The sequence below is a fragment of the Spodoptera frugiperda genome, chromosome 28, assembly GCF_023101765.2.
Source record: "Spodoptera frugiperda isolate SF20-4 chromosome 28, AGI-APGP_CSIRO_Sfru_2.0, whole genome shotgun sequence".
NCBI classification, from domain to species: domain Eukaryota; kingdom Metazoa; phylum Arthropoda; class Insecta; order Lepidoptera; family Noctuidae; genus Spodoptera; species Spodoptera frugiperda.
The window spans coordinates 13744007-13765744 of record NC_064239.1 but is presented as its reverse complement, the minus strand read 5'-3'; the positions used below and the strand labels follow the sequence as shown (position 1 = coordinate 13765744).

Genomic DNA, 21738 nt, shown 5'->3' with positions numbered 1-21738 from the left:
ATTTCTAATATGAGGATTTTGTTTGTAATAGCCAGCTAAACTCACGGGCTGACTTGCTAATATTTATGTGTAGGTATTTTTATTTTGAGAATAAAATTACTTACTTATCAACATATACTACAATACTTTGCAATAATCATATTAAATTGGAAAGAAATACATACAAGAAATATTACTTCGAATCAATGAATTTTCATTGATCAAAAACATACAAGAAATTCCGCGCGTATAGCCTAGCGTAATGCTACGCAAACTCTTCGAAATGTATTTTATTTCAAGTCAACCATCTGATGGTACTAAATAAGTTTGGCAACGTGACAAAGGTCATGTTCGACGGAACGGCAACATCGTATTTTGTCTACGAACGAATTTAAATTTTTTTATTGTTGCCAGTGACAATAATAATAACTAACGCTAACATTTTTTTCACACACGACCACAATGTTTTATATTTTCGTTTACGATACTTAGTTTTAAATTATTGTAATGTTTTTTAATGAAAACTATTGTTATAAAATTAGTAATGATTCTTCAAATTTACATTAGCTCGGGTGCACGCCATCTGAGCGTTTAAGTATTATAACGGCTATCCAGACATTCCGGGATGTAGTTTGATTGTCAAATTGCACTAACACTAGTAAAAGAAATGCCAAATTTTTCACGGTTTTCAAGACTGAATTTTGGTCTCCATATATAATGCGAATTATTTACCAAAAAGTGCTAGTTATGCATGATTCTTGACCGTACAAAAGTGATAAAGTGATTAGTTTTGTGCAAAAAGTGTCTATGTACGGAGCACGTATACCGAACGACATCATGCATTAGTACATTCACCTTAACTAAAGTTTTTAGTAGTTCGCAGATTAACCTTCTTGAGAATTCTGTAAACTATTGCATTTTTACAGTATTATTATTAGTTTGACAGTGTCCCTAGTAACGTACGCGTGACGAAGGGACATGGTGCTGAGGCTAATAATGTGGTGTGTGGGCCAGTGAGGGCCAATCGAGACGCACTCAATGGTCGGGCTCGGCTCATTCAGTGTCCCCGTTGAACGCATCAATGAACGACATTCCTTGCGCGCGCAGACCACCTAAACATGGCCGCCCCCTATATGGCGAGACGTGGAATGAAAACTCGACGCATTACACTTTTTACCGGGCAGCGTACCAAGTAATAAGAAGTGTTTTGATTTAAACATGCCACTTCTTGTGTGGAGAAATCGTTTCAACCGACTCGCTTTAAGGGTAAAGGATCTTAAATGGAAGCTGAGGATGCTTTTGCGTTCGGATTTGTTTGAAATTTTAAATACAATTTCAAAATAAAAAGATATTTTTATGATATTTAAAAAGCAGCTATAGCATATTTTTATGGAGGACAGTGAATTGTCACTACCAAAATATTATGATCTTCTGTTATTTTTTGGTATACCTAATAGGATGTCTACCCTATCTGCCCAAACTTTCCACTAAAACTGTCTAGTTACACAGGTGCTGTTTAGTGCTTGTTTGAAAAAAGAACACAATGATACTAATCATTGTTTTTTTTTACTTTTTCCATATTTTCTAAACTTCCCAACAAAATAAGAAAGCTTCAATAAGCCATGGGCGCCATGCGACAGCTACCATATTTGCGCTTACCAGATGGCGCCCCTGGCGAGTAAGTTCCTGTTAGTATGTTCGCTGTCGCTGCGAATTATTTGCTAACCAAGCTCGCCCCTGTTTTTGAAGTTATGTCCATCTCTGTCTGAATAAATAGTTGATGTGATAGTTACAAGATTACGTGTCTGTTTCCAGCTGAAGGTGGGCGGCGGAGGAGTGCGGTCGTGGCGGGCGGTGGGCGGCGCGCACGGCGGGGAGCTCTCCGTCTTCTGCTGGTGATGGGGCCCGCGGTACGTCTCACACTCCTCGCTCACTGCTTTACTCTCGCAGCTGGTCATCGCCAGAAAATGGCTTTGATCAACCCTTTTCACATCTGCAGTTTTTCGAGTGATTTTCTTGTAAGGTAAATTAACCAAATAAGGCCTACCTATTTTTATTACCGCCTAGCTCGTAGGTTTAAAATGACAATGCGCTGATTATTTCAAAATCTTATATTTATTTATTAAACTTTGTAATAATGGAATCAAAATAGCTTTAGAAACAAAAATTACAGTTTTGTAAACACAAATAACTAAAGTGTCACTTTGGCCTTATTGGGAACCCTATGTCTTAATAAGGCCTCAATAAAAACTAGTAAGTATTCAACTTCTTAATTATAATAAAACTTTGTCAATGCTTATAATAAATGTAATGAGACCTTATTAATTAATTTTGGTCATTATACATCAGACTTGACGAGTTTCTCATCATGCAATACCCATGTAACATCTTTGAAGTGAACAACTTCTTGTTCTGTAGCCAATTTAGCGACCGACCTAGCTTTTGAGTAGTCGAACCACTCTTTAGATGGTGCGTACTTCTTTGGAAGTTATATCTGGCTGCAACAGCATACCAGTCAAAACAGGATGTACAGAATAATAATTCAAGGGTTGAATAGATACTATGAAGAATTTCCCGATATCCATTCACCCCTTTTCTGTATCTATTCACCCCTTTTCTGTATCTATTCACCCCTTTTCTGTATCTATTCACCCCGTTTACCCCTTTCTACCATTTTAACAGCGTTTTCCATCTTTTGCAAAATCCATTGGCTTTCCTTTTGACATAAGCTGGTGATCCGTTTTCTATGAAATTACTGAAAAACAACTATGCCATAATAAGGCCTACACGTTTTTTTTGTAGGCTTTATTAGGGCATGGCACATAGGTAAACAAAACAACGATTATATGAAATACACCGATATTATAGCTATTTCACTAATGTGAGGAGATGGCTAAATGTATAATTGTCATACAGACAAAACACGGCACGTCGTATACTGATAAATATAAAAATACTAACAGTTTACGCTACTCGAATTTTATAAAAACTAAAGTGCGCTCCACGTCGTGATTGTTTTCGTCTGTAGGTTCCAACATAATCGCGGCACGGGTTGCTTGCTGTGCTCAAATTAGTTAAGTAATGTGCATGCACACTTCTACCAACTTTGGCGACCATTTGAAATCGGGAAGAGGGAAATTTTCAAAATAGGCTTTATTGGGGCATAGGCCTTATTTGGTTAGGTTACTATACTTATTACTTGATAGTAACTAATGTGTTGTGTTGTACGTTGCAGCTTGTCGGTGGGGTGTCGCTGGCAGGTGCGGGCGCGGCGGGCCGGCGTGCAGCGGGCCGGGCCCCGCGGCCGCGCCGGTCCCCGCCGGCGCCCCGGCCGGGCCGGGCCCCGCCGGCCCCGCGAGGCCCCCGGCGCCCCGTAGCCCCGCAGTGTCGCCGCCACGTGCGCCCCGCGCCCCACTTCTATGTGTTAGTCAAATGTCTGTAATCAGTCCCCGTTAGCGCAATAAGAACGTTTACAATCCCCTACTAATGTATCGCTCCCCGCATCGTAGTGCGCGTGGGGCGCGGGGGACGTGGCGCAGTAGATAGCTCCGGCCTGACCTCACAGCGAGTGATGCACCACCCGAAGCCCGAGCCGCCAGCCACTGGGTCGGTCAGTCGGTCAGTCAGTCGGTCAGTAGACACGTGGCTGGGCGGCCTGCGACATCCAGTTCCTTTGTAAATTGCACTCTAATAATGATCAAAGTACAAACTTACGATACTAGGAGGTGTCCGCAGACTGGCACCTCAGCCGGCGATGTCCGCCGACGCTGTTTTTCGAAGAATTTACTCGTTTTGAATACTGTGTTTTATCCATCAGTTTGATACTTGACTAGATTGTCAGAACGCGGGATTTTTAATGAATATTTAGTTAATGATGTCAACGAAACTACAAGTTTATACGAGGCCATCGCTAGGGTAACGCTGTGCCCAAATTACTTTAATTTGTCTATTGTGATAAAATGGTATTGTAATGATATTCAATGGACTGAATTCGACCGCCGGCGCCGCCCGTCCGGCGGCGCGGCCGGTCGTAGAGGGAGTTGTACGTAGTGCAGTACGTGGGACTTCGCTCGAGTTTTTGATCTCGAATTGCGAGCGAGTCGCGCCCCCCGGCCGGCTGCGCGCGGTTCCTCCGTAGAGTACGTTCGTTATATTTTACCAGTTTAATGTCAATTGCATGAGGACGGCTGCCGCCGGCAGCTCGTCGTTCGTACAAGTTATGTCGGTTGTACTCTAGTTGTATACTTATGTTAGTAGTTTTTAGCGGGGCTAAAACATTCTGTTACTTGTATTGTGTTATAAAACGAAAACGAAAAAAATGAAACATAATAAAGTTAATGTGGTGCGAGTGGAGTCAGTGAATTTAACGATAAAGACATTTAACAAATTTTCAAATTAATATGATAAAAGTACTAAGACTTTTTTTAAAAATCGCTTGGATAAAGATATTGTATGTACATAGTGTTAAGTGACGTAGTATAAGTGCAGACTTAGATGTAGTAGGTATAACAAATTGTATGGCGGCGGCGCGCCGCGCCCGCTCTATTGTTAACGACTTTTCTTTTTTAATTGTGTTATTTTTTATTTCTGCTGTAGTTTCGTTACTGACACTTTCATTGTTATCGAGCCATCAGCTGCGCGCCCGCCCGGCTCCGCTCGTCGCGCGCCTGTACTCCGCACTGTCCGTGTGGAGTACATTCGGCGCGGCTCCGTATGTTATGTATCACTCGGTTAGTTTAGCGCCGGTGCCCCGCGGGAGCCCGCGCGAGGTAATGTAGTCTGCGACTGATGACGTCACACCGGCCACTGAGCCTCGCCGCCTGCTCACTCTGCCGGGCTGGTACCATAAGAGTAATATAATGTGAATAAAGGACATTTTTGTATGGGTTTTCTAGGGGATAAATAGCTTATAACCAGTCCGGTAGACGAGGCAGCAGTGGAGTGGTTCAGGCGCCGCCGCCGAAGTATCGCGCGGGCTGTATGTATAGTACGTATATACTGTATGTCTATACCGCGAGGCACTGAGCGGAGCTCGCGGGCACCTTGTTTGCAACAATCAGTGGTGATATTTTACAAAATAATTTATATTATGTTTTTATATATTAACAAGCGTAATAAAGAGTGAGCAAAAGCACATCTTATATCAATGTTTCATTATTCCCATGTGTTTGTGGCGTCCGTTACCTTTTCATTAAACCAATATAGGCAAACTACGATTAAAATATGCAAAGGAATCGTAACTTTGCCACATACTTTACTGCTAAGTCTGGAAAGTTGTCGCAGTGGACTAGATGAGGTTAGGTTACTATCTGCCATCTGCTGAGCTGAGCAACATATTATAACAAGTTCATGTAAAGCAAAAAGTTCCGATGTTTCTAATTTGACTTAATCGGTGGCAATTAGATAGTTAATCTTTCCAAGCGGCCCAATTCCCCCCTTCCCAATCCCCGATTCTCGAACTACCCTTAAATTCCTAACTCCCAAAAAATCGGCAATACACTTGTAACGCCTCTGGTGTTTCAAATGTGTGTATTTCCACAGGGTGTTTCAGAAGTCGGGAATCATAAGAACTATTGTCCTGTGCCACTTCTGTCATGTAGGATTACCTTGTCCCATCGATCGGGTAGTGAATATAGAAATTAGAAAAGAATGGCTGTCGCGCCGTAACCGTTTACATGGAGACCAGTAATATTCATTCTTCTAATCTCTTTATAGTAATATATATATATATATATATATATATTATTGAAGTAAATTAGGTAGAACTTGAGCGAATTAAATTATTAGTGAGTATTTAACGGACTCAGGATACCGAGATTCATTCCCAGTCACATTGATTTTGAACTATCCCAACTGTAGTCGCAACTTGTAAGTATGAGTAGGTACTAAAATGCAAAATACTGAAGTTTTTTAATGGGATAGGTCGGCAAACGGGCATGCCGACGACTCGCGTGATGGCTACACCAGATGATGAAAGATTTTTCCTATAATGTAAGACAAACTACAAGACTATTTCAATGCCTTTTGGGGATTGCTGTTGCCGTTTAAAGAAAAGCAATAATAAATAGTTTTCCTTCCTGGCGCTATAACTCCAGAACACACGAACCGATTTCCACGGTTTTGCATTCGTTGGAAAGGTCTCTGGCTCCGTGAGGTTTTAAGAAAATTCTGGAAAAATTCAAGAGAAAAGCATGAAAACAGCGAAAAACATTGGTGGCGAAACGGAGTTCGCCTGGTTTGCTATATAGTTGTTTTATAAAAACCGTGGAAATATCTGAGTGTTGGGCCAAGACCAGGTTTGGGAGAACATAGTATTCTCTACAATGGCTTTTAGTTTTTGGTAGATTGAGGTGTAACAATAAAATTATTTTCGGATCTTTGGTAAGCAGTCAAATTATCTGTCAAAATATTTTAATTATAGTAGATTTCACATAAAAACACAAGAATGGATTGTTTGATAGCTATGCGGAAACCACTTAGGAAGCCTCAGTCGGAACCGATAGTTGTGATGCCGAAGAACCGAACCGAAGAAAAAATCCGCGTCGAAAGTGGAGACAGTGTTTCCGAAGACACGTTCACAGACGAAGGGGTCGGCGCCGGCCGTGTGCTTCGTGGAGTTGTACCGGCAGTGCGGGCGCGCCGCCCCGCCGCGACGTGACCCCACGCCCGCCGCCACGCCGCCCGCCACGCCGGCAGACTCGCCCGACATGGCGCGCTCCGACACCTCCCTCGCCACGTGCTACCCCGCCCGCGTCGCCCGCGCACAACTCATGTACGAGTTGGAATACGACCAACCTTACGACTTACAAGCATTCTAACTTCCACCGATACACCAAGAAATCAGTACTTACTTATCTATATAACAGTTTCGTTGATTGTGGGCAAAATAAATTAGTGTTTTTATTAAAATCGAAACTGTCTTAATCATCTAGGGTTGAGATTCTCTTAAAGATTGGAGAAAAAAAAACGATAGAATTGGAACAGTTATAATTGTGAAGATGATCAAGAATTAAAAAATTAAGTGCGAGTCCTACTGATTGCATTTTTATATAGTGTATTAATTTTATCGTGTTCCAAACGTCCAACTGCGAGGCCATGCAGTTCTTTACGTTTCCACCGAGTATGGTCATGATTCAACTTTCTAAATATTGGTTCTACGAATTTGCGACTTGGTTCATTCGAGCAGTCGACATGAATACGTTCTAGTTTCAACACAGTACATAGCAACCAGCTAGGTAGCGGTAGCTAGATGGTTAGATACGAAGATTCAGTGCCAGCGTTAAGGGGGCGATGGGCCGATGGCCCAGGGTGACAATTTCTGGGGGGCGCCAATAAAATTAAAAACTACTACTAACACTTGATATTGCTTCCCTCAAGTGGGCGCCACAATATTTTCGCCCGGGGTGTCTGTGGCCCTTACGCCGTCACTGCGAAGAGTTGATCCAACTCAATAGCGTGTTATTCGAGAGTCGATTTCCAACGGTCCAGCAAGGGAAACAGAATCATATGATTCATCATTACCCACCCTTCTATCAACAGTATCTAGTATGAGAGGTAATATTAAATTATAAATGATACAAAATAGTTAAATTCGAAAATTGATTTATTTACTTATCAATAATATTGTAAATGCAAAACTATTATTACCTACAAATGGAGTTTCTTACCACTAATAAACATTGTGGAACTACGTGTTCGTGTACAGCCAGTAAACTTACACAAATACAGAAGTACTACAACACTACAGCAGTCAAAGTTAAAAACAGTTTCAGTGACCAGCGGATAAAATGTCAAAAAATAAAAGATTCGGCTATATGTCTGTCCTCACTAAAATTTGTTCATATTGAGATTACCTGGTCTATTTAAACATTAGGAACATAATTTTAATATCACTAGCATCTAATAAATAATTTGGGCCAAGACAACGCAATCATAACTATGTGAGATAAATACATCACATCAACTATTACAATTGTGAGACATCACTTGTACTTCCTCTCTAAAACATAACAAACAAATCAGTCCATTTCAATATACTTATACTACATTAGCTTATTTCTCCTTCACAGTTACATTAAAATATTTCAATAATGTTCTATTTTTCTTACCAGATTTTGGTGTTCTTTCAGACACGGAATTCCTTCTCTGTGGAATATTTTCTTTGGGACTAAGAGGGGCAATGACACAAGGTTTCTCAATGACCTCTGGACATTTTCCTTTTTTTTCACGACCCATGCGGGTCAACCAATCAGTAGTAGTGTCTTTTTTCTTAACTGGAGACATGAGTCTCAAGTGTGGTGCCTCCCCGTCTAACACAAAGTTAGGCAGGTTCTTAGTGGGTGTGGTGAAACTTATTATCCTCACTTTAGTCGGCGACACTCGCACTGGAGACAATGGCTTCATGCCTTTAGGTGATATTATTTTGCACTGTTTGTTCTCGTAATTTTTGGTTGGTGTCATGAAAGAGCCACCGGCTGTAGGCATATAGCTCCAGTCGTTGGATGCTTCTACTTGGCAGTTTCTGGGTGGACTTTGTTCTAAATACTCTCCATGACGTTTAATGCCTGCAGGTAGCAACTTTGGTTCAACAGGTTCAAGTTCTTCAGGATGAGTTTCTAATTTCAGTCTTTTTGTGGATATTTCAATATCTTCGGCGTCTTTTGAAGCATTCATGAGATCTGTGAGACATCGTTTTGTTTTTCTATTAGATATAATTGCCTGTGAACGCATTCGTTTAGCACTGTATGATCCAGGGGTGGTCACCAGTTTTCGTTTAAGAGAATTGGGTGTTTTATCTAAGGAGCCCCATTGAGGCAGGCTGGTAATATCAGTGCGCGGTACGACTTCGGCGCGCCCCTTCAACTCGATATCAACGTCTGGGAATTCCTTGCCGATCCTCCAGATCTTGTGCCTTGCGTCGTCGCTGCAGGTAACGAGTTTCATGTCGCCTTTGTGGCACCAGGCGGCGCAGGTCACCTCGGCCCAGTGTCCCGTCAGCTTCACAACGGGCTCCGAGTATTTAACATTCCACACATAGGCGTTCTTATCGCTGCTGCCGCTGACTAGGTACATGCTGTCGGGGCTGAGGCAAGTCTTGATGTAGAAGGTGCTGTTCTCGTGTCCTATGTATCTCTGCTCCGGCATGGCGTTGTAAGTCGATATGTTGAAACAGTAAATAACATTGTCCATGCAGCTGGCATATAATCTCATCCTGGCATCATCTATTATTAAGTTGGTGTAACCATTCTTGGTCGAGCTGCCGCAGTAAGGTATGGAGTGTTTCGGTAGGGGCTCTCTCTTGTAAATATTATAGTTCTTACGCAGATCCCACACCTTGATGTTACCGTCGCATTCTCCGCAGGATAAGAGCGTGATATCGTCTTGGAAGACGAGGCCAGTGATGCTGATGGCGCGGTGGTTGTCGATGCGAGGCCGCTTGCCGTGCGAGCCGGGCGTCTTGGGGTTGAAGCTAGAGTGGCAGTTTATGAGACAGTTGTCTGGTCTGAGGACGACGGCTGGTTGGTTGTTGGCGCGGATGTCCCAGACCAGTATGTGCCCGTCTCTGGCGCCGGTGGCGAACACCGACGGCTCAGTGGGTCGGAACACGGCAGTCTTCACAGATCTCGTGTGACTAGAAAACACTAGGACCCTTTTAGGTGCGCCTTCTCCTACATCCCACAGACATGCTGTATGGTCACCTAAAATGTAATTAATAAATAGTTATTATTTCGACTATTAATTTTGAGACATGTTAATTTTTGGTGTGAACATTAGTCATTCCAAAGTAGTAGTGTGTCAAATAAAACGTAACATAAACTTGTTGATATAATGAATAACTCACAATTATTTTGGACACTGGTGACCTTGACACTACATTTAATATTTTAGTATGTCTGCTGTCAACACCTCAATATGTTTTATTTTCAAGGTTGAGACACTAAACAGAAGGTCATATAAAGATTTACCTTCTGTTTGTCAAATAAAGATTGACACTAATCATAAAGTCAGATCCACTGAGTTGTGTAAGACTTTTCAAAATCTGAAATGCGCACTATAATATTGCCCAGTTCAGTAAAAGAATCTGATGAGGCAGCTTGTTTGGCAGTTGTGCTTGTGGCCACTTGAAAACACAAGCAATTAATAACTTGAAAATAATTAAAAAACTGAACAGCAAAACATAACTTATCTGTGTATACTACCTAACTACTGAGAGATGGAAGTTCATGTCACTGATCTTAAATGGAGCTAACAGATAGCCACTTTTTATTTTGTTTAGTAGAAAAAACAATGAAACCTTGAAAAGTTCTCCTTCAATAAATGATTCAGGTTTGCAGGAATTCTTTGTTAGATGGCAATGCATAACTTATGTTTAAAAATATAAATTGAGAGAAATTCTAAACATATAGTATATATACATATATAAACCAATTTAAAAATCGATTAGACAAATATTTTGTCAACTGAAGAACTGAAGAAATTGACTAATGAAAATTAACAGGATGCGGGCATTATCAGTTGTTTCAACTGCCTGCCTGTTTACAAATAAATAAATATATTTTTTTAAAGTATAACAAATGGTGTTTCTTTCTCGTTCTTCTCCATTCTAAGCTACACTTAGGAACAAGCACCTAGCTTTACTGATGCACAGACTGACAGACTATTGTTTATTTCTTTCCTTGTTGATGTTTCAAAAGTACAAGACTTTGAATAGACAAGCCACATTAAGAAACATTGACTCTGGTCAACTCAACCGACAATTCAACAAACAAACGAGCTTATGTGGCTCATATCTCATTTCTTATGTTTTAAGATAAGTTTCAAACATCCAAATTTTTATTGTTAGCAGCAATAAACGAAATAATAGAATTAAGTGACTAACCTGATACAGTCACGAAGTTCATGTTCTGAGGCATCCAAGCTAAATCAAAGACAGCATTGTTGTGGCACTGGAATCCTTCCAATGTGCTAGCAGAGTGTACGGTGGATGTATCCTGCAAGTAAATAGTTCACATCATAACAATAGGAAGTCGTGTTAAATATTATCTATACAGAATTTTACTTGTTTAATTGCACCATACCAAACAAATAAAATAGGCACCTTATAATCATGAATAAGTAATCAGTACCTGAATAGCGACTCTGCCATCCTCGTTCGCGAGAGCAAGGATGTGCTCATAACCGGGAGCCTCCGAGAATCGGCACGCAAATATCGGTGGATCCTGGTCGAAGTTCGCTGGAATGTTAGCATTCTGCAGCCCATAGTACGATTCCTCGCTGTCTACTACCAATCGTTTCAAGATGTTATCGTAGTTCAGGCGACCATCTGCAATAACCCAGTCATTATTATCAACAAATCTTGTTTTTAACATAAATCACAAAGTATTCTTCAATCACTTACAAAGGCCGAGTTGACGATCAATCAAACACTGAATATCATTCATTTTTACACATTTCCGATGTTACTGAATAATACAATAACAAACATTTAAAGTGATAGCACTCTGCACTAGATGTTTCTACAAATTTCTTTGAATTTCGTTACGACTGTTCATTCACTATTCACACCACACACCAGGCAGCTGTCAAAATAATACCATGACTAAATAAATGGCGCGAAAAGTAGGAATCGAGTGGATGCGAAACAAGGAAACAGTGCATACCACAGATTACATACTAAATTGATTTCGTTAGGCATGTTAAAGTAATCTGTGGTTCAACCACAGAGCAAAATAAATTAAAAGAATATGAGTGGAATAGAAACCTCAGCCAAAAAATATGGAAACTAATACAAGTCGCCATAGCATAGTCAAAGAATATAATAAGTATAAGGGAAAGCATAGCACTCGAATATTATAAAGTGTTTGGGTCTATATAACTCACGTTTATCCTCAAAATTATTTTTTTGTAAACTAAAAATCTTTCATAATTTTTAAACCATAATCCAGCCCATAGACAACTATCAGTTTGTTCGCTTTGTATCATTCTTGGTTTGTGTAATACCCAATCCAGCTTCAGTATATGATTCAGTTTAGAATTTGCGGTTCTACGATTCGTTGACAAACTTAAATTTGAAGGATGTCTGTGGTATAATTCCAATTCGAACGCGTTTGCTATTACTCTTCTTATGCTTTGCTTTACTATTTTGTTGTGGTGATGTGAGATGAAAAATAAAATTAAAGTTTTTAAATACCAATATATCTTGCATAACGATCAAATTTTATTTTACACGGCTATAATATTGTAACAATATCTTTGACGTTAATTTTCTGTAGTGAAGAAAAAAGAAATGTCCGTTATAACTTGTGTGTAGTTAATGAGTACCGTACGGCTTGGTTTTCCTCTTGATACGTATATCTAAAAAGTGTAAGTTCCTATGTAATGAGCTAATGGTAGTGATCGGCTTTTGTGAACAAGAGCTTTAGAAGTAAGTATTCTATTTATTGAATATTTGAGGAGTTGGTACGTTACGTGGACAGGCTAATAAGATAGAAACATTGGTGTTTCAGGTGTATGGGATGTGAGTCTTACGTGGAAAATGGAAGAGATTGGTTCGAGTCGGCAGTACGGGAAGTACGGGCTGGTAGGACGCGCGGGGTCGTCGAGCACGGTGCAGGCGGCGGCTGCGTGCGACTGGCCGGCGCCGCTGTTGTTGCTGGCGCGAGCACTGGGCCGCCGGTGCGTCTCGCTATGGTGCCAGCTCACCAGACCCTCGCCGCCGTCCGAGCCCTCCCAACAGATGTTCCCTTTATGAACAACATGGACGAAATATCCTATTGGATTTGTACTAAACGGGCACCGTGCCTGATGAACTATGACAATGTCAAAAAACAAGATGAGCAAGCACAGTGTTCCAAAAATAAACCAAAAAGTGTTCCTAGTGCTGCCGAGGTGCCTTCACCTAAAAAGAAAAAGAAGAGGAAGCTGTCTTTGTTAGAAGATGACTCAGGTTCAGCTAATAAACAACAAAATGTTTACTTTGAAACTTCACAAAAGCAAAAACAGACTGTGATGAGTAGTTGTAAGTCTGACACTCTAGGCTCCGACATAGACTTCAACATTAAAAATACTTCAGTGCAAGGTAAAGCAAAGAGATCTAAACACCAAAAAAATAACAGAACAACTGTTCACAAGAAGAATAAAGTGGTCACATCTACACCCAAGGTGACTAACCTGAGGCGGAGCTTGAGGCAAGCTCAACAGAGTCTGAATAACAGCCAACTTAATAGTTCCTTTGAAATATTTAATAATAGTCTTGTTAATGGCAATAAACATAATGAAATAGAGCAGAGATCACCAGATAAACTGAAGAAACCAGAATTACTGGCTGGCGGGGACCAAACTGCAGACAGTAAGAAGAACACCAATGTCAACAAACACAAGTCAAAGAATGAAGTCTTGAATGGACAATTTGAAGACTTAAGTGATGTGTCTGGCTTCACAGCAAACTACATCCGTTCTACTAAACTGCAGTCCACTAAAACTCCTAGAAAATTAAGATGCAAAAATAATAAAAACCTTGTAAAAGAATCACAGCAGGTTGGACAAAAAGACAATACAATGGTAGTTTGTATGAACAAGTCAGTGAACACTGGGGTTCACAAACTGTCACCACTCAACTGCAGCACAGAGTCAGAGAATGTGATTAATTTGATAAGTAAGAGTATTGACAAGTCTCCTAAAGTTACTAAGAGCACATCTTTGCTTAAATTCATAGATGCAAAGGGAAGCAAAAGTGGTAAGGAGGCTGCTGACAATAGTAAGGCAGATGGTGGTAGAACTAGAGGCAGAGTCAACCTGAATGTATCATTCCAGTCCCAGAGCACCACATCACGGTATCCAAAGCGTTGCCGGAATCAAACCACAACAGATGTTTTAGATAACACAGGAGATAATGACCAGGCTGACAAGAGAAGAAAGATCAGTAAAAATTCAAGTGAATTCAATAATTCTGATCGAAAAGAGAATCCTGAGGCTGTAGTATCAAGGACTCGAAGTGGAAGGAATATTGGTTTGACATTGAGACATCCAGAGAACTCAGTTTTAGTGCTTAGTAATTCAACAGAACAAGTCAGTTCCATGGTCAGCATGAATGTGGCCAGTCCAGGTGAAGAACAGAGAGATAAACTGAAAAAGAAGAGACGGATCACAAGGCACTTGCGTTCAAAGAAAGTTGTAGACAAACAAACTAGTTTACAAAGAGACTCTCTAAGAGACAGGAGTGGGTTTGCTGCATGCTTCTCAGACAGTGATGATGACAGTGAACCACTTAAGCAAAGGAAATTCTTCTGTGCTTGAACATTTAAAGACTTGTTGCAGGCTTCCTTGCAAATGTATTTTTAACATAATATTGTTAAAGAATGTAGACACTCTTTGTGTACAGGGGTAGAGAGCAAAGAAATTTGTCACTGTATTGGACATGAACTCAACTACCACTTATTATTCACTTTCCTACTGATTAAATTAGATTAGTGACAAAACTAACCATTACTATGATGGCATTTATATTGTATATTAGATGAAAAAAAAAATGAATTTACATTTCTTAGATGAAAAAAAATACATTCCATGTGAAATATTGGAAATATGCTACTATAATTAATTAATAATATTGGCTTATTTAAAATGCCTCCAAAATTTGTCGATGTTTTAGCAAATTTTGGTAAGGATTAGCTAATTTAATCAAGGAACTACATAATGTTATCTTTCCTCTGCCCTTGTTGGACTTCCATTGCTTGACAAGACTAGAATTGTATAAATTGCTCAGTGCCTATACTAACTGCACTCTGTATTGACATGTTAGCATCTAGATAATTGTATTTAACCTATGATACAGTAGGATACTGCTACTCGTTACAGATATTGGACACTGATATAGCAGGGCCGTCATAACTTTAAATATTCCTTAATGTTTTTAGATAAATAGTATTATTTAAGATTGTTGTTTCGCCGGTAGAGCGATTTTATTCTGCAATTTTGTTAAATACCTGTAAAAGTTTGTTTTAATTGGTTTCCTGATAAATGAAATAGTATTGGAACACAAATGAGATTTGTGAGATAAATCTTTGTTTTATAAAGTGCCATTGTATATTGTAATGTTATACATTAAGTATATCTAAGTTAATCCATGACTGTGGCACATGGTGAGATAGTTCATTCTGCATTCTGTGTGGAGAGGGAGCTGTTCAGACACAAGTGCTTGCCAGTGCATCATCTTTAGCTGGCTCCGGGCATCACTGTACATGTTGTGTTGTGAACCCATAGATCACACCTAGAGTGTGCACTGCCAACTACTGGGTAAACATTGTTTGTTATAGTAACCTGTGACAGTGAGTAATTGCTTTGCAATATTTGCATCCATAATATAATTATTTATTTTGACTAATATTAATTGAATACATGTCACAACAATGGATATTCCAGTACAGTTTGGTAATTACCAGCACAATACAGCATGTTGACTTTCCTCAAATACATGCTAGAATTGAACTATCTTTCTTTGGCATAATAATTATATTTATCGAATTTTTGAATTTAGGGTACTAAACTTTTTATTTAGTTTTATCAAATTTTGTGTATTATATTTTGTAGCTTTTATGTATTTAAAATTGCATAGTAAAGTTAATCTTAACTGTATGTTCTGTTTTATTGCACCTATGGCTGTAGATGTAGAATTTACAGATAGAATAAGTATTTAATTTCAAACCTATTACATGAAAAATACTATAGCGACCAACAGCCACAGCAGCGTGTTCTACTAGGCGCTTGTGCGCTGAAAATCTTATCCACAAAATTATATTGCGTCCAGTCAAGATGGCGTTACTGTCGCGCTAACCAGTACATATAGGTATAATAATTATTATTATGATATAATTGGCAAAGGAAAATTATAAGTAGGTACACAAATTGTTACACCGTGGTGGCCTATATACTAAAAATAAATAATCCAAAAATAAAGTGTGGCCATTCCTCCAGTAAAACAAGATGCCATTTAACCGGAAGCTACGAGTACTAAGAATAAGTAATAAGAATAAAGCATGAATTGCTACTTTACAGATAATACAAGTATCATTTGTTGACCACTGTAGCCACTTATGTCTTTATCTATATAATTATGTTAGTTTCGTTGTTGGAACCGTCATTAGCATTCTAGCAGTTGTTTTATTCGCACGCATTTGCACGTTCTCAACATGGATTACGATTTTTCTAACAAAGTGGTGCTAGTTACTGGTGCAAGTGCTGGTATAGGCGAGTCCACAGCTCTCCTGTTCGCTAAACTTGGTGCGAAGCTGTCGCTGGTGGGAAGAAATGAAGCTAACTTGCGAGCAGTCGCGGCCGAGTGCGAGAAGCAGAAGGGCGTGAAGCCGCTGGCGATCGTCGCGGACCTGGGGACTGATGAGGGGGTCCAGAAGACTGCCAAGAAGACCCTTGAACATTTTAAGAGGTAGACACCCAAGTTATCTTCTTAAGTCTTTGACTGCCAATAGAAAACTGTTGAAGGCAAATCCTCCGCTAACGTCGGTCACCGGTGACCCCGTTTAAAGTGTTAATGACCTTAGTCTATTTGTGGATAGTAGAATTCAACGAGTATTAAACATCGTTGTTCGCCTTAAGACTGTGAATCAGTTAGTGATCACAATCTACCTAATCAATTTGGCAAAATTCATTCCAGACTGGACGTCTTGGTCAACAATGCTGCCATCGGCGCCCGCACCAGCATCTTGCACGAGACAGACATGAAGATCTTCGACGACGTGTTCAGGATCGACGTGCGCGGCGTGTACCTGCTCACCAAGCTGCTGGCGCCAGCCCTCATCGAGACCAAGGGCAACATCATCAATATTTCTAGTATATCAGCTACTGTAGTAGCCGTGGGTTCCCTGCCTTATGGCATGGCTAAGGTGAGATATAATTTTAGACTTACATAAGTACCTAAATACTGGAGGGCGGGGTGTAGTTATTTAATCCTGCGCTTCGCTTATGTTCCAGGCTGCACTGGACCACTTCACTCGCCTTGTGTCTCTGGAGCTCGCCCCGAAAGGTGTTAGAGTCAATACGGTCAGCCCTGGAATCACTGTGAGTATCGCCCCAGTAGTTTACACGACCAATGTAATAGACAAGGACCTATTTATGTTTACCTAATAATTATGTACTAATGAAGAATTACTCATTTTCTTTTTCTTAATATCTCAGGTGTCAAACTTCGTGAAACGTATGACAGGCTCCACTGATGAACAGTATAACAGTTGGCTGGGTGAAGCCAGTAAACAAATTCCTATGGGAGAGCCGTGCGTGGGAGACGACATCGCCAGGATGGTCGTGCACATCGCCAGCGAGCACAGCAGGCTGGTCACTGGCACCGTCGTGGAGGTGGACGGGGGACTGAGGTTCAACTCCTCCTCCAGCCATTTAATCAGCCAACAGATTAAACAATAAAACAGCCTAATACTGCCTTGTACAAATATAAAATTTTGTCGTCGTAAAATTTAATTATTTTGTCGTGTTGAAATATATTTATCTAGCTCGTACACATTGCGAATATTATTTATTATCATTTATTTTAGACTGACGATATTCGCGTATGCGAATGCGAATATTGATTAAAATTTGTCGGACCAATTTGTCGCAAGCAAGCAAGTCGCAGCACCTGATTTGTAATTATCTACATCTACATATTTCTTCTCTCATCAAAGTAAGCATAGAAGTGTCAAAAGTCCCTATAAACCTCGTGTGCATCGAAAGTTATTTGGGATATCTAAAGGTCCATTTCAAGTATTTTGGATTTTTGTCAAAAATTATGTCTTTTAGTAGTTTGAAATCAATAATATTATTATCATGCAATTAAAAAGGATTGTCCTTCAAAACTGCATCACAAGAACAGTTCATGGACTAGGCCTACCGGAGAACTGACGTAAATAAAGAAAGCGCCTAGGAACTAGGAAGTACCTACATTACTGTGAAAAAGTGCGTATGTCACATTTTATATCTACGAAATTAGCGTTTCCTGGAAAATAATCACAATAAAAATACCAATTTGAAGAAAAAAAATTCGAACCCAAAATATTTTTAAACTTTAACTTTAAACCAATGATGTTGGTAAAGTTTGAAAATAAAAGTTTATTAAGAGTTTAAACTGTTAAAATTGTAAGAAAAGAACTTTCGTATATTATATTTTTAGGGTTCCGTAGCCAAAATGGCAAAAAACGGAACCCTTATAGATTCGTCATGTCTGTCTGTCTGTCTGTCTGTCCGTCCGTCTGTCCGTCCGTCCGTATGTCATTTATTTCCGAAACTGTTGGGCATACATAGTTGAAACTTTGTAGGATGACGTATTTCGGTAAACGCTATTCGATTTTTGAATAAAAATGGATAAATGTAAAAATTAAAGGGGGGCACTCCATACATGGAACGGACTCAAAAAATTTTTTTTTCAGCTAACATATCCGTGATGGGTGTCTATGGATAGTTCTTTAAAAAAAAGACATTAAGGTTCCTAAAACCATTTTTCGTTAAAATCAATCGTTTGAAAGTTAGACGCTTCCAAAGTAGAAAAATGAGTGTCCCCCCCCCCCTCTAACTTTTAAAATAAGAGAGTGAGAAAACTGAAAAAAATATATGTTGTAGATTTCAATGGAAACTAACAACGAAAATTGGTTTGAACGAGATATCATTATTAGTTTTTAAGAAATAAAACTTTTTCAAAAACCGCAAATATAACTTTGTCGTTCATACAAACACTATGTAAAACCAAGTTATTTTACAACTTTTATATTATGTCATCTATTTGCTGTTACCGAACCCTTCATGGGCGAGTCCGACTCGCACTTGGCCGATTTTTTAGTTTGGTTTAGTTTAGTTGAAGTTTGGTGTGTGGCGTGGCGTTACATTTCATTTATATTTTTACAACAACTAATAGAACACAAATCGATTAAAAATTGTCAGATTGTCGGTTTGTACGCGCTAATCTCAGAAACTTCTGGACAGATTTGAATGAAATAAACGTCATATTTTTCTTAGGTATCGCAATTTTGTAATGATCTTGAAGGCACTGTAGAACGTTAAAATAAAAGGGTTTTATGATATACAGTAATAGCAAAGATGTACGCTTCTCAACTCGACGGAGACATCGAGACTTAGTGCTTAGTTCAATATATGTTGTGCCTTTATATAGGTACTTGTACCTACACAATTATCTGATAAATAGGCTGAACCTGGGTGGGGCATCAGTTGTTCCTGTTATTGCCTAATATTGTGTAACTATTCATGTCATTGCCGTTGCAAAATGTTATGCAACACCACAATGATTTGCAAAATTTTAGTTTGCAGCTGTAGGCACAACATGTTTTTTAGGCTATACCTACATAGCTACTAGGCAGTCGATGTGAGTAGCCCAGAACTTACAAAATGTTATATTTTTATATCTACTCAAATAAACATAAAAAAAATCCTTTTGGAGATATATGAGGTAAAAAAGCGTCGTTCATATGTTTTCTGTCTGCATTATTATACTTTATGTCATCCCCTGTATTGTAAGTGATGTCACAATGTTATGACACAAATTAGGGTATCGGTAACATCTGCTGATATCTCTATCCGCTATCTTCGAGATTCTTTTTACAACTCCATGCGCTACACACGTAACGATAGCCTGCGCTGTATATATACGGACTCCGATTGTTTGAACACACAGATCAGATCCAAATTTTAACGCATCTGCACGATCCTTAATAAATAAGTCCCTAAAAAATATCATCAACATGGATTACGATTTTTCTAACAAAGTAGTGCTGGTAACTGGCGCCAGTTCTGGTATAGGCGAGTCCACAGCTCTCCTGTTCGCCAAACTTGGAGCGAAGCTGTCGCTGGTGGGAAGAAATGAAGCTAACTTGCGAGCAGTCGCGGCCGAGTGCGAAAAGCAGAAGGGCGTGAAACCGCTGGCGATCGTCGCTGACCTGGGGACTGATGAGGGGGTCCAGAAGACTGCCAAACAGACCCTTGAACATTTCAAGAGGTAAACATTCAAATCCTTGACCATGGTTTTACAATTACGCTACTTACTACGAGTATGTTCCTGCTCAAGGCCGAATTAATTATTGTTTACTTTAAAATATTGAAGTGTTATGATAACCGACGTGCTTGATAGCTTATCTACAACAACTGATAGAATGTAATTAAACAAAAACAAACAAAACAATCATAGTAAAAGAACTGCCTACGTTTGAGAAAGTTTAAGTTATTAATCCCGGTTTTCTTCCTTTTATTCCAGACTGGACGTCTTGGTCAACAACGCTGCCATCGGCGCCCGCACCAGCATCCTGCACGAGACAGACATGAAGGTCTTCGACGACGTGTTCAGGATCGACGTGCGCGGCGTGTACCTGCTCACCAAGCTGCTGGCGCCAGCCCTCATCGAGACCAAGGGCAACGTCATCAATGTCTCCAGCATTGCCGGAACTTTCGTCTCCGTCGGCTCTCTACCATATGGCATGGCAAAAGTGAGGACAATTAGTCACAATAGATGAGGAATATGAATACTAATAATAATAAGATGTTGATTTGCTATCGTTCCCTTGTTCCAGGCTGCACTGGACCACTTCACTCGTCTAGTGTCCCTCGAGCTGGCTCCAAAGGGTGTCAGAGTGAACACGGTCAGTCCAGGAATGACTGTAAGTATCGAACGATGTAATTTCATTACTGAACTTAAATGTTTATTTTGTTATGAACCAGTTTATTAACCTTTTGAACGCCAATGGCATGAATAGATGTCATGCGCAAGCGTGCCCTGTGCGCCACCGACATCGACGATGAGTTTAAACAGTGGATGGAAGGTGCAAAGAAAAACATTCCTATGGGAGAGCCGTGTGTGGGAGACGACATCGCCAGGATGGTGGTGCACATCGCCAGCGAGCACAGCAGGCTGGTCACTGGCACCATCGTGGAGGTGGACGGGGGGCTGAGGTTCAACAACATGTCGGACGCACTCGTCACACATGTTAAATGATTCTAGATCTAAATAAATTAAAAAGTCTGAGTTAAGTAATTGTAGGGTTCAGTAAGGCAACGCACACTAACGTAAGCGTTGCTTATATAAACTATTGTCACGCGCTTAGCGTTCGCTGTTGTTATACACTAATCGTAGATGTAACACCTCTGTATGTGACCTAGTGAATAAACGATTTATGTGATTACTATCTATCATTATACACAGTACCTAAATAATAATCAAAAAATTAAAATTAGGATGTATTAAAGCTAAACTTTTTGTATGCTTAAAAATGTATGTACCGACATATTTAAAAGAAATTAAATAAGTTAACATAATAACGTATGCCTTTTTCATTGCCTTAAAACAATACCAAATTGACAAAATGTGTAAGTATATATAAGTAATTAAAATTCATAGAAATTATTTTGATTTCCAATCGAATATTTTTTTTGCAACGTCACGCTTTTTATTCCTGAATGGGTAGGCAGAGATGCACATTATGGCACCTAATGCCGCTATACAATGTACACCCATAGGGGGTGAGCCTATTGCCATATACTGGGCACAGTTCTAGACTCCGTGCTATTACTGAAAAATTTTCGGAAAATCGATCGTTCGAATCGTTACCCGACCCGGGAATCGAAGCCGAGACCTCTTGGCCGGCAGACCATCGAGGCAGTCGAATATTATGTAGGTAACAAATACGTATAATTGGTTTGACAGCTCGACAATGACTGGGCAACCACCAGCCGCGATAAAGATAAGTTAAGCTCAAT

At 39.8% G+C, this 21738-nt stretch overlaps 5 protein-coding genes across 8 annotated transcripts in view; 4 read left to right on the top strand and 1 right to left on the bottom strand.

Moving 5' to 3' along the window:
- LOC118265579 (uncharacterized) overlaps positions 1-5120 on the top strand; it is a 51047-nt gene extending 45927 nt beyond the window's left edge. For all 4 annotated transcript variants that reach the window (XM_035578529.2, XM_035578528.2, XM_050706174.1 and 1 more), the window contains 2 exons: positions 1795-1889; positions 3215-5120. In XM_035578529.2, the coding sequence (XP_035434422.1) occupies positions 1795-1878 (84 nt within the window). In that variant the 3' untranslated portion in view covers positions 1879-1889; positions 3215-5120. The remainder of the gene's footprint in view (positions 1-1794; positions 1890-3214) is intronic.
- A 2444-nt stretch (positions 5121-7564) lies between these two features.
- Positions 7565-11622, bottom strand: LOC118264939 (protein lethal(2)denticleless). Its single transcript, XM_035577610.2, has 4 exons — positions 11378-11622; positions 11106-11302; positions 10859-10970; positions 7565-9677 (listed from the first exon to the last, which is right to left on the bottom strand). Exons 1-4 carry the CDS (start codon positions 11418-11420, stop codon positions 8032-8034), a joined length of 1998 nt encoding a protein of 665 aa, XP_035433503.1. The 5' UTR covers positions 11421-11622; the 3' UTR covers positions 7565-8031.
- Positions 11623-12030: 408 nt separating this feature from the next.
- Positions 12031-15612, top strand: LOC118264941 (uncharacterized). Its single transcript, XM_035577611.2, has 2 exons — positions 12031-12403; positions 12486-15612. The coding sequence occupies exon 2, from the start codon at positions 12490-12492 to the stop codon at positions 14272-14274; it is 1785 nt and encodes a 594-aa protein (XP_035433504.2). The 5' UTR covers positions 12031-12403; positions 12486-12489; the 3' UTR covers positions 14275-15612.
- A 554-nt stretch (positions 15613-16166) lies between these two features.
- LOC118264942 (3-oxoacyl-[acyl-carrier-protein] reductase FabG) lies at positions 16167-17504 on the top strand. The gene is made up of 4 exons (XM_035577612.2): positions 16167-16420; positions 16649-16877; positions 16966-17052; positions 17170-17504. Exons 1-4 carry the CDS (start codon positions 16167-16169, stop codon positions 17410-17412), a joined length of 813 nt encoding a protein of 270 aa, XP_035433505.2. The 3' UTR covers positions 17413-17504.
- A 2074-nt stretch (positions 17505-19578) lies between these two features.
- On the top strand, positions 19579-21161 carry LOC118264943 (uncharacterized oxidoreductase MT0954). The gene is made up of 4 exons (XM_050705982.1): positions 19579-19987; positions 20243-20471; positions 20556-20646; positions 20739-21161. Exons 1-4 carry the CDS (start codon positions 19734-19736, stop codon positions 20975-20977), a joined length of 813 nt encoding a protein of 270 aa, XP_050561939.1. The 5' UTR covers positions 19579-19733; the 3' UTR covers positions 20978-21161.
- The last annotated feature ends 577 nt before the right edge of the window (positions 21162-21738 follow it).

Bases quoted from the DNA above. Each gene is read 5' to 3' on its own strand.
- LOC118264939 (XM_035577610.2), bottom strand. From the start codon at position 11,420: ATGAATGATATTCAGTGTTTGATTGATCGTCAACTCGGCCTTT. The intron at 11,303-11,377 runs GTAAGTGATTGA...GGGTTATTGCAG, and splicing joins TGATCGTCAACTCGGCCTTT to ATGGTCGCCTGAACTACGAT. The intron at 9,678-10,858 runs GTTAGTCACTTA...ATTACATTTTAG, and splicing joins GAACTTCGTGACTGTATCAG to GTGACCATACAGCATGTCTG.
- LOC118264941 (XM_035577611.2), top strand. From the start codon at position 12,490: ATGGGATGTGAGTCTTACGTGGAAAATGGAAGAGATTGGTTCGAGTCG.
- LOC118264942 (XM_035577612.2), top strand. From the start codon at position 16,167: ATGGATTACGATTTTTCTAACAAAGTGGTGCTAGTTACTGGTGCAAGT. The intron at 16,878-16,965 runs GTGAGATATAAT...CTTATGTTCCAG, and splicing joins TGCCTTATGGCATGGCTAAG to GCTGCACTGGACCACTTCAC. The intron at 17,053-17,169 runs GTGAGTATCGCC...TTAATATCTCAG, and splicing joins CGGTCAGCCCTGGAATCACT to GTGTCAAACTTCGTGAAACG.
- LOC118264943 (XM_050705982.1), top strand. From the start codon at position 19,734: ATGGATTACGATTTTTCTAACAAAGTAGTGCTGGTAACTGGCGCCAGT. The intron at 19,988-20,242 runs GTAAACATTCAA...CTTTTATTCCAG, and splicing joins ACCCTTGAACATTTCAAGAG to ACTGGACGTCTTGGTCAACA. The intron at 20,472-20,555 runs GTGAGGACAATT...CCCTTGTTCCAG, and splicing joins TACCATATGGCATGGCAAAA to GCTGCACTGGACCACTTCAC.